At 33.8% G+C, this 15,792-nt stretch overlaps 1 protein-coding gene across 1 annotated transcript; it reads left to right on the top strand.

The window, feature by feature from the left end:
* Positions 1–228: 228 nt before the first annotated feature.
* On the top strand, positions 229–15,188 carry LOC125074280 (putative ammonium transporter 2). The gene is made up of 12 exons (XM_047685571.1): positions 229–620; positions 4,588–4,674; positions 5,155–5,353; positions 5,708–5,853; positions 6,063–6,226; positions 9,075–9,160; positions 9,738–9,820; positions 10,839–10,988; positions 11,525–11,602; positions 12,603–12,781; positions 13,780–13,899; positions 14,247–15,188. The coding sequence occupies exons 1-12, from the start codon at positions 473–475 to the stop codon at positions 14,658–14,660; spliced, it is 1,854 nt and encodes a 617-aa protein (XP_047541527.1). The 5' UTR covers positions 229–472; the 3' UTR covers positions 14,661–15,188.
* The last annotated feature ends 604 nt before the right edge of the window (positions 15,189–15,792 follow it).

Below are 15,792 nucleotides of genomic sequence, written 5' to 3'. Positions count from 1 at the left end.
GTGATTCTGTTTAAGTGCTTCAACTAAAAATTTAATTATTCTGCGACAGATTAAAAATGTAAATAAAATTGAAAGTTTTCTACACATAAAACTTAATTGCAAAATAATATTATTTATGAAAGATTTAAACTTAAACAATAATCATCAATCAATAATAAAACAAAAAGAAACAATATTTTAACTTTTTTAAATCGTTGCATGTAAAGTCTATAAACAAATTAAAAAAAGTAAAATTTTCGGACTATACTTATTATTACTTAAGTGAAAATACAAGCTTAATGTGAAAAAAGAGTTTACTAATGTAAAGGCGCCAAATGAAAACAAACATTTAATATGGGATTAGAGAAAATGATCACTCCGAAAACGTACTAATGTATTTTTTAAACATTCCGCGGACGAATCCTCGAAGATTTGTACTAGGTTAAACAAAAATTTAAAAAAAAAACTAAATCGTTCTGAATTCAACGTCAAAATGGATTTGAACTGGACATATCACGTCGGTCTGCGGTCCCCAAACCTCACAAACACGACCGTCAACTTACAGGAAAACTTTGAGATTGATTTGGAAGATACAAATTGGATCTTAACATCATCCTTCATCATATTCACAATGCAAACAGGTTTGTATACATTTTATTACTTGACGATTGATAAATAATTTAATAGAATTCAAAATATCATGTCCGTTGACTAACAATTTATATATTTTTAGGCTGCAAAAAGTAGAGCCAGCGTCCGAAAGGATGCTACACTTACTACGAACGCTTAAATGTCATTGTTTTTTTTTCGTAATTTTTAAGTGTTATTATTATTATTATTATATGTAGGTATATGTTTTTTAATAGCATGAAAATAGTAGCTGGGTTTTATGAATGTCGAAAAGAATTTATTTGTCAACATCGAAATATAATGATACCCTAAAAAAAATTATTATGATTATTTTTTATGTCTTTCTTGCAAAATTGCCACATGATTTATAAATGGTCACACCGTCCATACACATTGACACTATGAAAAATATTATACAAAACCTACATCTCCGACGCGCAATATACTATACAATACTATACAATATACTTTACTTTTATTTATAAATATTATTCAACGTTTACTCAACTATATTTTTAAATTCCGGCTTTTCTTAAAAGCTAAAACATCTGAATTCAAAACAAATTAGCAAACTAATTCCCTATTTGTAAGACGTGCTGTTAGGATTTATGTATTTACTATAGATATTTGGAAAAATGGTAGGAGACGTAGAACTTTGGCCCCTTTTATTAATTAAACTAAACACTGAACAACAATATTAATTCTTGTTGTGTTTGGTTTCAAATTCTAGTGAACCAGTGTAATTACAGGCATCAGAGTCATTATTTATGTAGTATGTGCCTGTAGTTAGACTGGCTCACTCGCCCTTCAAACCGGAACACAACAATTCCAAGTAAAACTATTTGGCGGTTGAATTTATGACGAATGGATAGTATCTACTAAGGCAAACTGAAGAAGTAATTTTCCAAGATTTTTGGCGTATTGATGCATTAAAGTTGATATATATGGTGATAGGCGGACCATGTTTGCTCGTCTGCCTTTAATTACAAGTTAAACATTAAAAAAGAAATTATAGGAATTTAAAAAAAAGATCTGTCAAAATTTGACCGTCAAAAACTTCATACACACACACACGTAGAGAAATTGCGAAAGACAATGAGTCCCTTCTAAATCACATTGTAGTAATTCCCTTTTATTCTGTGGCCTATTTTTAAATTCCTATTAAAGATAAAAAATATCTATATAAAACTTGTTATCTTTAATTAAATCAGTGGAAGAAACGGTGGTTGATCACGTGGTATGATCAATTAACGATTTGATTAATTGATGCCTGACCTATGTCTCTCGAAATAGCTTTAAGGCTTTAGGTCAATACAATAATGGCTGGTTATTTTAAATATTTAAGGGCGTTTTCTGATAAACAAAAAAATTTTTTTTTAGCATTTGCAGCCCGTAAATGTCCCACTGCTGGGATAAAGGCCTCCTCTCCCTTTGAGGAGAAGGTTTGGAGCATATTCCACCACGCTGCTCCAATGCGAGTTGGCGGAATACACATGTGGCAGAATTTCCTTGAAATTAGACACATGCAGGTTTCCTCACGATGTTTTCCTTCACCGCCGAGCACGAGATGAATTATAAACACAAATTAAGCACATGAAATTCAGTGGTGCCTGTCTGGGTTTGAACCCGAAATCATCGGTTAAGATGCACGCGTTCTAGCCACTGGGCCATCTCGGCAACAAAAAAATAGTAAACATAAATAACACCCCATAAATTTCTAACGGCCGGCTGAAATGTTCGTAAACTTTTAAGGAATAAAATGAAATTAATTATCAGAAACAACAATTCAATAAAAAGTGAATTTTAAATAAAGAATATTAACTTTCTTCACAGCAAACTCAAACTCAAACTCAAATTCCTTTATTCAATATAGAAGCATTACAATTACTTATTGATAGTCAAGTTACACTACCACCGGTTCCGAAAAGGAAACACCCTGACTTGAGAAGAACCGGCGAAAGAAACTCAGCGGGTCTTTTTTTTTGTCAATCTAATTAAGTACATATATTGAATATAAATAGAAATAGTCGAAACAGAATACTAGTTTATGACCGCAGTTTCGCCCGCGTGTAGTTTGGGTTCAGGTATTTTGCCATTTCCGTACCCCATATTATCTATGCTAATTTTCATAATGAACATTGAAGAAGTAAAGAGGGGAACACTTGACGACTCAGGAGTCGTACCTAACTTATCGGTATCTACCTACCGTAAATGGTTCCCGTCTTAACACTAGCAAATTATATCTTGTTTCTTTTTTTACCTTACCTTGAAAAATGTGGGAGTTATTGTTTTCTCCACGATTTTCAAAAATCGATTCCTCATCATAAGGTTTGAGATCTTAGGAGTCCATATCCGGAGTGGCTACTCTGATCATTTACAGTTATGCGTCCGACTGTGTGTGTGTATATACTCGTATGTGTGTCAGTGTATAAAAATATACACACACTGTAGTAAGAAATATTAAGATAATATTGTTACAATTTAACAACCTCCGTGGTCAAGTAGTGTGTACACCGGTTTTCATGGGTACGACACACCAAGGTCCCGGGTTCGATTCCCGGCCGAGTCGATGTAGAAAAAGTTCGTTAGTTTTTTTATGTTGTCTTGGGTCTGGTTGTTAGTTGTACCGTCGTTACATCTGATTTTCCATAACACAAGTGCTTTAGCTACTTACATTGGGATCAGAGTAATGGATGTGATGTTGTCCAATATTTATAAAAAAATAAAATCATTATGACCACAATGCATTCCAACTTATAATGAAACAAAATAAACAAACGAGGTTCTTGACAAATCATAATCATTTCCGCGTTAAATCGGATTTCATTTTCCCCGTGCGTTAAGTCAACCTCCATTTACTGAGGCAATGAGACTAAGTTTAAAATGCTTAAAAAAAGTTTCACACGATTATCCAAGATCACTGTTTCAACTACAGACGGCACGAATCTAATCTATAATTTGTATGCTTATTTATATCCTCGACGTAGATAACACTTTTATTGCAGTTTATATTCAAAACGGCCATCACTAGTAAAAAATTGTAACATTTTGCTTGTTTTCCTTTAAAATGCATGTCGCCGTGACGCAATATTTGCTATAGGAACTGTTTCAAGGTGTTCATACAGCCTTAGAAGATAGATAAAGGAAATTTCCTCAACACATTGTTTCAAAGTGTTGTAAGTTACTCGAGTAAAAGAAGCAAAAAATATGTCTTGTATTTTAGAAAATCCTTTTGATCTCGCGATGACGCGTTTTCGAGTACAAGTGTTTTTTATGATATATTGTAAAATAACCTTTATTATATTTATCTATAACAAATAACCTCTATCTATCAGCACGCACGGAGCAGGGCCCGCTGAATTGCAGTAATTAGGATAAAAAAAAACTACTGTATACAGTTTTTTATATATTACGATACATTATTTATATATTATACACTAAATGAATTATAAACACAAATTTAGCATATATCATAAATAAGTGGTGCTTACTGGGTAATTTATTGTATTCAAATGATTCTTTTTTTATTGTTTGTTTGTATGTTTTACAACAAAGAATCGGACATCAACAGATCTGATAGTGTGATGTTATCTGAATACGTCGAGGTCTAATGATTAGGTTATTAGCCGCAGAATTTGAGGACCTGGCTTAAAATCACGGTTTGGGCTAATGAAAATGAAAAGTGTGTACACTCCCGGATTTCGATACGTAAAGCCCTTGGTCATCAAACAAGCACCTGAACTCATCCCGGTCATGTCGAAGTTGCCACCTCATAAGATTATTAGAATAGAAAAATTGAGAGCCAGGCACTAGGGACACATTATCATAATTTTCAAAGTTGGTGACTCGTTGGCTGGGTAAGGGATATCGGTGATGACCACTTACTATCAGGTAGCCCAATTGCCAACATCTATTATAAAAAAATCCTTTTTGATCTACTTTTTTGTTTATATTAATGCAATGTATTTTTTTTCCAAGGTTTCGGAATGCTGGAGTCCGGTTGCGTGTCTATAAAGAACGAAGCTAACATCATGATGAAAAATCTTGCAGATATCTCTTTAGGAGGTGAGTTTTACATGTCTTATTGATAATAAATGGCCGCGAGGAATAGTGGCAAGAACGCTGGCGACATTTGCCGTTTAAATGCAATTCCGATCCTGTAAATATATAATTAACTAATGTATGCAATAAGACGATATTATATTTGTATATATGTTTTTATATACCTGTATAAAAGTTAAATACCATTTACTGATTAATCACGAAGTGTCAGCAAAATCTCAGAAAAAAAAAAATGATAGGTAGGTTTCTTATAGGGAGTAGAGTATCCGCTAAGAACGGATTTTACGAAAATCCACCCTTAAGGTAAAACGGAGGTTTGTGTTTTATAAATTTCGCGAGGGTAAAGCCGCAGTTTCAGCTAGTATGCAATATTTTGGTTATTTTTTACTATAATGTCATGTCAAGATGATACTCGTACAATATCATATGTGAAGATACAACAAAATGAACTTACCCATTATTTTAACTTTTCTTCGCCCGTAGGCTTGACATACTGGATATTCGGTTACGGCATGTCATTTGGCGAAGGGGCCCTTTCTAACCCATTCATCGGTGTTGGCAACTTCTTGGTAGACCCGCCAGTGGGTGACGCGCTGATGGGACCAGTCTTTGCGTCATTTCTCTTCCAGTTGTCGTTTGCAACGACAGCGACAACAATTGTTAGTGGAGCGATGGCAGAGAGGTGAGTATTTGTAATATTAATTATGTTTTCAAAGGCGAAGAGTATTTTGGTCTAGGTGGTATCACTCAGTCATCAGATATACCACTGTCAAATAACAATACGTCGTACTGTTGTGATCCAGTTTGCAGGATAAGTGAGCCAGTGTAACTGTGCACAAGGGCCATAACATCTTAGTTCACAAGATTGGTAGTGCATTGGCAGGAACGGTTAATATTTCTTACAGAGCCAATATTTATGGGCGGTGATCACCACATCATTGATTATTCCTCCTTTTAATTTTTACAATGATCAAAATGTAAGTGCTCTTGTTACTCTATAACAAATGGCATCATAAAAATAATTATTTCTCCTTAGATGCAACTTCAAAGCATATTGTCTATTCTCGTTTCTGAACACCATCGTCTACTGTGTGCCAGCGGGCTGGGTCTGGGGTGAGCATGGGTTCCTGAACAAGTTAGGGGCTGTGGATATAGCCGGCTCTGGTCCTGTGCATCTTATTGGTAAGACAACCGAAAAAAATTGCACTGAAACATTCAAACTTCTTTTATTATTGGAATTTAATTTATGGTTAAAAATAATAGGTAAAGAATATATTCTTGTATTTTGCTATTATCTTTTAAAAGTACTCATACAGCGACCATAATATTCTTACCATAACCTCAAAATTTTAAAATTCGCTCAAATGAGAATTTATCTCACTTTTCCTAAGGTGGATCATCTGCCTTCGCGTCCGCATTAATGTTGGGACCACGTCTTGGACGATACGCCAGAGGAACCGATCCATTGCCCCTGGGAAATCCTGTCAATGTCGTGATGGGGACGTTCGTGCTGTGGTGGGGATGGCTTGCTTTCAATTCGGGCAGTACTTATGGCGTAAGTTATTTTCTCATTCAAATTGCCCGCACTTAATCTAGTAGAGACTAAAAGTCAACGTCTTATAATTCGTAGATATGAGACCAATTAGAGAAAATGATGAAGAGTTTTGGGAGCAATCTCATCAATAATTCTACCCCCAAACATCAATACTCACCCTGTAATGTGTATAATACGTTACCCCAACGAGTAGTGACAAATATAAAATTAGGCAAAAGGATTATATAATCTTAGATCTCATGATGTTGCAGTTACACCAAGGATACATTAAAAACACGTAAAAAGTATTTGTATCTTTCTAAAGACGAAGCAGCGAAGTTCAACGCTTGTTTAATTATGCAAAATTGACAGTTCTAAGTTAATATACCTTTATTTATAAAACAAAAGAAAATCACTACATAAATGTTACTTTAATTTTATTTTCGAAGTTGGAATAGCAAACTTCGTCGAATCGAAACGGCACGTTTTTCACGAAAAGGACAAAAGCTAAATAAACAAAATTTGACATCAAACTGACACTATCATTGGTCGTGAGGTTGAATAATCTGTGATATTAATTATTGGTTTTCGGAAATTGCGTTTTGAACGTCGACCAAGCTGTTATCGAAACTTTAGAAGTAAAATTAAAGTCGTTAAGTGGAATATTATTGTATTATAAATAAAAGAGCTGTTAGTAGCGCCCAAAGTAGCTGAGCTAGTAGCAAATGAAATGAAATATATAAATCTATGGTTTGTTTATCTTTATTCCTTCCTCCATTGGAATTGACCATAGATAATTTTAGAATTTGACCAATGATGTCATGCCCATTCAAGGTCAAAGTAGTTCATTGGTTTAACTCCTGCCATTGGAATAATCTACCTGAAAAAAACAATATCCAAGCAATGAAATCGACTACTTAAACCTTTTCATGTTCCATGGAACAAGGTTGTAGGAAATAAAGCAAATTGCTCTTAACCAGATAATGGTTAAGCCAATTAGGTTTAAATCGTTCTATTTACATGACAGTAAGCACGACAATTCGATGACTTGGCTTAAACGACGCCATATTACGAATTGATGAGTTCAACAAATTGGTTATTTTATCGTGCACGCTGTACTTTTGTGTAATCGTGGAGCGATTTGCATAGATTAATACGTTAGTTTTATTGATTTTTTTTTTGTTTGATTTAGTTAACGTTCGGCCTTCTCTAAGGGAGATGAAGTCTTAGCCCAGCCATGCCATATACAGGCTGTTACTAAAATACTATGAGTATTTTAGTAAACAACGTATATAAAACATTATACCTACCTATTGACGCTATGCGTACCTTCTCCCTCCACTGTAAGCGTAGCCAGGCGTAGGGGGTTCTCTGTACCCCGGGAATTCCTCTAACTTGGAGGCGATTGGGCCAACCGTCGGGGCGTCAAGGTAGCATGCGTAAGCGATCCCGTGATGCCCCCCCCCCCCCCCCGTAAAGACGGAGTGGGTACCGCTGGTTTTTTAGTCGTTGGTGGGGGTAACGAGTAATACGTTTTTCCAGCAAAATAAATAAATAAATACCTATTAAATATTACGTTACTAAACATAAATAATAACAATAGCTTCCTCGTCTTAATAAATCAAAATGAATTGGTCTCCATTGGTCAACCTCTTTGCGTTCCTAATTAATGTATCTGATAGTAAAGGATTTTTTCTTTGTTTGTCCTACAACGCAGATTTACTCTACGGGCAGGCTAGTACCCTGGTTGGAAAAAAAGGGTTTGCGTTATCGATACTACTTTTCTTATCTTCAAAAATAAATAAATGTAATGTTATGCTTACATAAAAAGCTTAGAAAAAATCGGACATGAGGTCGCGCTTTAAAATTCCCACGATTTAATTGTTATTTTTTTTTTATCTGAAACGTGATTCCTTGGTGGTAGGGCGTTGTGCAAGCCCATCTGGGTAGGTACCACCCACTCATCAGATATTCTACCGCCAAATAACAGGACACTGTATTGTTGTGTTCCGGTTAGAAGGGTGAGTGAGCCAGTGTAATCACAGGCACAAGGGACATAACATCTTAGTTCCCATGGTTGGTGGCGCATGGGTGATATAAGGAATGGTTAATATTTCTTACAGCGCCTTTGTCTATGGGCGGTGGTGACCACTTACCATCAGGTGGCCCATATGCTCGTTCGCCAACCAATGCCATAAAAATAAATAAAATAATAATAATATCGGTTTATCGCATTTTTCAATTTGAACTAATAATTGTTGCTTTAATATTGAAAAATAACCAGTGTTTAATCTTATTTATAAATCAGATGAAAAAATGAGATTTAAGTTGATACTTTTTTATTAAAAAATTTTTGAAGTTGCATTTTTGACTTAATTTAAAAAAAAAAAAAAAAAAAACTAGAAAACGTAAAAACTCCAAAATGGTTCGCTTTTGCATCATGCATATGAGAGTTAAAATTATTGGCTATAGTCACCCTTATCGAGGTGATAATTAATGGGAATTTGTTGAATTACCAATAACCCTGTATGTAGCGTAAATAGCAATTAATATTTATTTATTTATTTAATTGGAGAACATACAGCCGTTGATAAACAAAAATAACAAATACTTAATAACTATTAGGCCAATAACAGTTCTCACATATAACATTAAAGCGACTGAGAATAAGAAATAAATGAAAAAAAAAACAAAAATGATAACAACAATACATATAAGTGTCTGTAATAAAAATTAATAAAAATATACAGAGAAAAGTCGAGAATTCAACTTTACTGACCGAAAAAAAAAAACTTTTTATTCATCAATCTAAAGATGGTACATAGAATATGGTAGGTAGCTAGTTCCTAATATACGAATATTATTTCAGGTAAGCGGAGCGAAATGGCAGTATGCAGCGCGGGCGGCTGTCATGACAATGATGGGTTCTTTCGGTGGCGGGTGCTTCGGACTCCTGTAAGATTCGAACTCTATTGCTAAATTTAAAAATTTTAACCACCACCACTTTATACCAATCGTCAGGGATTCTACCACCAATCATGATAACGAGTAGAATGATAATCAACATTAATTAATTTGTAAAATGACAATTCAAAAGTGCTCGCAATAATCTACTCGAATAAAGTATATTTTAATTTTGATTTTCATCTTTGACGCCACTGTTCCTTCATTATTCCTAACAAAGACACAGCCTTTGGTGATTGTCAGTTACCATTCAACCCATTTTATTGCGTTTTGAAAACATATTTAAAAAAATGAACACTACCCTCAAGTTGAGAAAAAATATCTAAGACCATGCCCAAAAATACATCTAATGTTGTCATTTTAGTATATTTCAAACAGCTTACGTCGCTTTGGTACGAAAGACTCATCAATAACTCCACTGCCAAACCGCAATAATTTGTTTTGCTGCTTTTCACTTCGAAGAATTATTTATCTAATTTAATTACATACATAAGCGTAATAACATTATGTCACACCTTTACCTGATTGCCTTGCTATGTATAAAAAAATATATAATGTATATTTGCAGTTTCACATTAATAAAGAACAAAGGACGCGCTGATGTTATGGAATTGGTTAACAGCATACTGGGTTCACTGGTCGCTATAACTGGTAAGTGCGTTTCGTTTTAATAAATTGATTATTTAAACTCAAACTCATGATTGTAGTATACACAGATCTATAATAACATATTCATTAGTATTAGATTTATATTTTATATAATTATATATTATCTGTGTATTTATGCATCTGTCATCTCGGGTGACACACGTCGCGAAAGCGCGGGAAAAGAGGATGTATAAAAATGGGCGCGTTGTGAAGACGGTGTGTCTGCACAGCGAGCTGATATTTAAATATAATATTTAATTTATCTACTTGGTAAATCAACCTTACATGTGACAATGACCATTTAGACCGAGACTCATGACCCACCATGATCTCAAATCTACAATCGAAATTTGAAGTTCGAATTTGATCGCCACGTAACGCGTAATCCCACGTAACGCATTTACTGGTTTGTTATTAAACCTCTCCTGAGTAACAACTTAATTTCGCGTCCAGTTAAGTAATAGAACATCTTATTACCAGTTCGATATGGATTCGTAGAAATCCTTCAGAATATCTTCTAAAATATGCAGATTTCCTCACGGTATTCCCCACGTCTGGCACGAATTTCATTGGTGCTACCACAAATTATAAAAGCACTGGATTTACAGTAGAGGCAATCGGGGCTAGTGCCTTGGGCAAAATTAGGAGGATAAGAATGCAAAATTGGAAGGAATTTGGATATTCTTCGCGTTATTGAAAATGCTTTTTGAATAAATTTTCAAATATGAATAAGTCATTTTATTAATTAACAAATTGCTTATTGAAAATTTATGCAATTTATGCAAAAATTCGTTAATATGGCGGTCTTTTTTACAATGCCCAGCAGCGGCGCTAGTGTTAATTCTGGTACTGTATTTGTACCTGTCTGATCTTCTCAGCTCTTCAGTGCTAAGTTAAAACTCAAAAGAAACAAAAACGAGGGGAAACCCTGCATAACTCTATAATGTTACCGACACTTGACATTATAGAGTTATGTACGGTTTCCTCTTAAGTTACCAATTATTTTTCAATTTTCTTACAGCGGGTTGCTTCTTGTACCGCGCTTGGGAGGCTGTAGTCATCGGTATGCTGGGTGGTGCAATCGCGTCCGCTAGTGTTCCTCTATTAGATAAGATGAAGGTCGATGACCCGGTCGGTGCGTCAGCTGTTCACGGAGCTTGTGGACTTTGGGGTAAGTTGTCATCGCGTCTAATCTCGACCTCAATTCATTTATTTGATTATTATACCTATTTCATTTAACTGTAAAGAGTAAATAAGCACTTAATTTATTGTCGGTTATTCTAATGGGAATCTAGAAATTCAAAGCTTCTTATTACAACTAACTTGAAGAAAGTATAATTTAATTTTGACTGATTTTAGGAGGGTCTATGCTTGAGCTTGTACTAGAACATATTTGGTGCGCTAAGCTAGTCTCCAAACTTTGTTTTCGTAGCCGAAATATACTAAGGACGCAAATTAATTATTAATTTTTGTACACTCACGTTCCACAAAGTTGCTTCCGTAGTTTTGGTCGACAATTATTACCACTATGTAGGTGATAATTGCAATAAAACACAAAGTTTACAGGTCGAGACTATTTATATTGGGGGCGAAACAAACGTTAGCGCGATTCCAAAATCAGCCCTTTGATACACATTTTCAGTACAAATAATCAATAGATTTTTTTCCGGTTTAACATTTTTGTGATTTTTTTTCATATTATTTTAGGTGTAATAGCAGTCGGTCTGTTTGCTGATAATCCAATACCCATGGATACTACTAATGGAAGATCAGGTTTATTTAAGGGTGAGATGTTTTAATATTTATATAACAATCTATTAAATTAAGTTAGAAGACCTTAATACAAGCAAGAAATCAATACTGTGTGTCTGTGTGTCTGTGTTCTCTATATATTTTACGGTATCTTGTCCGAGAAATCTGAATTGCCTCGATATATAACAAACATGGAGCCAATTGATAGAAATGTTATTTAAATTTAAATAATGAAAAACAAGAAAGAAACAGATTATATATTAGGTTAAAGCGACGTTAGACATAAGGTTAAAAGTTTTTTTTTTTTAATTCAAACCGTATAGCGCGCATTCTTAGCCTAAGTATCGCGTTTTATTTGATTCTAAAGTTACATATATGATTTTTATCTAATATACTATTACATAAATATTAAAATCTTAAATAGATAGATAATTACTAATTATTCTATCGAGACAGCAAGAATAATAGATTCGTGCTAATATTGCTTACAAGAGATTATTTAACTAATCAAAGAGAATGACATTTAGACATAGACAAAACTTCTTTTAACTAATTCATCTCGTTAAAGTCGTTATTGAAAATTTAAGTACTTTGTTAAATTAAAATGGATATACTCAGTTCAGTGGAAGAGTGTTGAATTATAAATAAAGATAAATAACTTAATCAAGAACTCGTAGTGGTACAACATAGCTCAGCTATTAGCAAATCGCATGGAATACGTAAATCTACAGTTTGTTTGTCATTAATCCTTCTTCAGTTGGAATAAACTATAGTATTTAATATGTATATAGACGTAAATATTAACAGTAACCACATAAAGTCTTTTAAAAGTATTTTTTATAAGGAATTGAAATAATTCATTTTGTTCCCCTATAAATTATTCAAACGCCAGACTGAAAGCAATTGTTTAATTGACTTGCAAAATAATTAAGGGCATCCCCACCCCACCCCACTCCTCTGTTACCCCAGAATTTATTGGAAATCCTTCTCTAAATTATTGGATGAGTGATAGTTAATTGTTCTATAAATCAAGGTGGCGGATGGTACCTCCTCGGAGTCCAGACATTAACTGGTGTCTGTCTAATGGCGTGGGGTGCGCTTGTAACCATGGCGCTATTGTGGCTTATCGATCTCGTGCTGCCCATAAGGATGGATCCTTATGAGGAACTGCTGGGTGCTGATCTGACAGAGCACAAGATAAGACATTCTCAAGTGAGTATGACACGCATAACCCACCAGCGTGCAACGAAGCCGTTTTGCGAAATATCCTGCGTCATAATTAAATTAATTACTAAATTGATATTTAAATTGTTCTATAAATGTTATATTTTTGTTTCGTATGTTTTTAGTTTAGAGTTAAAAATTCTTTATTGAAAATAATTAGGACTTTATGATTATATATTAATCTATACTATCGATATTAATATTATAAATGCAATAGTAGATAACTCTGTCTGTCTGTTGCTCTTTCACGGTCAAACCAGTGGACCGAACTTAATGAAATTCGGCATGAACCAAGCTTCCACTCCAAGAACATAGATTTACTTTTTCAAGCCTAACACTTGACTAACTAGCTATAATTAATAAATATTTAATTTGTTTATTGTTAAGAGAGCAGACTGACGAACTCGAAATGCATAATTTGACTTTAGTATACTTATGGTCTCTCCCAAATCCAAGTCATTATCTTCAAGAGTTAGGTACGACGGGATACTCATGCAAGATACTGTAAGGCAATATCTAAATGTTTACTTAGTGGGCTTTGTGCCCATCTGGGTTGGTACAACCCACATCACATATTATGGTAAATCTAGCACAAAGCAATACTTTATTCATGTATTCCGGTTTGAATGACGAGTTTGCTCACTCGTTCCTTAAACCTGAATATAACAAGTACTAAGCACAAAGACATAACATCACAGACGCTAATTTTGGTGACGCATTGGTGATGTACTTCAATAATACTACCGACTACCTACCATCAGGGGGATCATTTATCCGTACGTCAAAGAGGATGAATCCTAACAATTAACATTTATTGTACATTACTAAGTTAACAAACAATTCATTTATTAATTAAAATGTATACTCTAGGAGTATACGATTAACTTTACAATACGGCTTTACTTTAAATAGTTTGTTAAATGACGATTCAAAAGTGCTTGTAAAAGCCTACTTGAATAAAGTATATTTTGATTTGATTTGATTAGGTGGATGTTTCTCGTGCGGTCTCAGCACTGCGACCGTATCACCGGTCGGTCAGCATCGAGGAAGTCGGCGGTATTGGGGTGAACACTGGACATAGTCTTGTCGTGGATAAGTTGCAAGAGGTTAATTTAATACATTACATTCATTAATTACAGCCCCATCTAAAGAAATAATAAACAACCGGGCGCAATTTCATAGGTAATTTTTTTACACTCCTTGTAAATGCCTTGTTTTAATTGTCATGATTCATACATATAATCAATGTAGCTGCCTACTCATTCATTCATTTACCATTCATAAATCCTTATGCTGGATATTTATGTTTAAATTTTTAGTTTTAAAATTTTCACTTTTACTAAATATTATATAATAAAAAAACAGCCGTATAGTTTAGTTCAATAACATTTTGTTTTATGGTATTATAATTTTGACTGATATGTACTTATACCGAAAATTTTACCTTATCCAGATTCATAAGAAAAACAAAGGAAAACTCAACGGGAACTTGAAAATATTCACCAATAATGGTTTTATCGGAGATACTGCATCCGAGCCAAGTTCGTTTATAAATAACGGTTTTTTAAATAAACGTCCTGGCAACCCAGAAAACGATCTCCATCGCGCATTGGACTCAATGGAAAAAGAAATTAGCGGAGAGAAATTTAAAAATCGAACACACCCTGAAAACGTCGCGAACATTAGAGTGATACCTGAGCAATTAAAAGGAAAGAAATTTAAAGAGTTGTCTGCGAGTGAATTGGTCGAATTGGGTGAACTCAATGCGAGCGAGGGCCGATTTAGATATCGATTTACAGAAGACGATTATAAAGACGATGTTGAAAGAGGCTCAGCTACGAATCCGAATATGCGATGGATCGATTAAGTCATTTTTAACAATAGACGGCTTTTTGAAACTATAAGAACATGCATTTCTAAATTAGTCCAGAGTATTTCAATGTGATTAGTAAGTACAAAGTTTTTATGAATTTTTAATTTTTCAAATTTGGTTGTATAATTGGTTTTTTATTTTAAACGTGGCGAGCTATATACTACCCATTAAAATATAATATGGCTAATGGCCGTCTTGCATACCGTGACGGCAACCGAAATTCCGTCATGCGCCACTTCTCCGTCGCTGTGTACTCCAGTCTCCCATTTATGTGAGAGGCACTTATACCATGAAGTACTTTGCTATACTTATAACAATTAGAAAAAAATATTTATTTCTTCTGTTCTATTTCGGTAATTTATGGTAGTTAACAGTTTGCAGAAGCCTTGTTATCTTTTTTTAGTCTCAAGTTTATGATAGGCATAGAAAATAATTTTATTGTTGTCTAATTATTACTATTAAGTTAAAGAGATCGTGTATAGCAATCCACTACACATACAACACTATTTTGTAATATACAATATTTTTTTATCGTACCTAAACTCTAACTAATTTATTGATTTAACTTGATTTGTATAGATAGATATGGTTTTTATGCTTAAGTTCTTCTAATTCGTACAGAGAAAGTTAGCAGTTAAATTAATTAGTGCAATTGTAACTTTATTTTAAAATATAATTAATAACGAAAAATTTCTGTTTTTAATTTAATTTATTCAAAAGGTGACGTACATATGTAATAAAGTATATTTTTTATTTATCGTTGAGAAATAAAAAAAATTGAAATTGTAAACATTTTTTTATTTAACAAAAACTAATAACAATTAACGAGTGTTAGATTTCCATTTACACATGCAGGTTTCCCCATTTCCTGTTTTAACACTTCATATTTTGTAGTCTATTCCAATCGAGAAAGGAATATCGATAAACAGAACTTGGATTTAGGTAGTCTATGGAATTGATTCGCAATTATGCACTAGGAAACACTAATCCATTTAACTACTTATATCCTCTTTAATCTAACTTCCTAAGTTCCCATAACAGTTTCGTTAATGTTAAAAACGCTATTTTTTCGCAAATCAAAAAATAATATCATAGATTATTGTAGCTTTTGACCAATAATATAGCG

This window comes from Vanessa atalanta, chromosome 27 (genome assembly GCF_905147765.1).
Source record: "Vanessa atalanta chromosome 27, ilVanAtal1.2, whole genome shotgun sequence".
In the NCBI taxonomy this organism is placed as follows: Eukaryota; Metazoa; Arthropoda; class Insecta; order Lepidoptera; family Nymphalidae; genus Vanessa; species Vanessa atalanta.
This window is presented reverse-complemented; position numbering and strand designations above follow the sequence as displayed.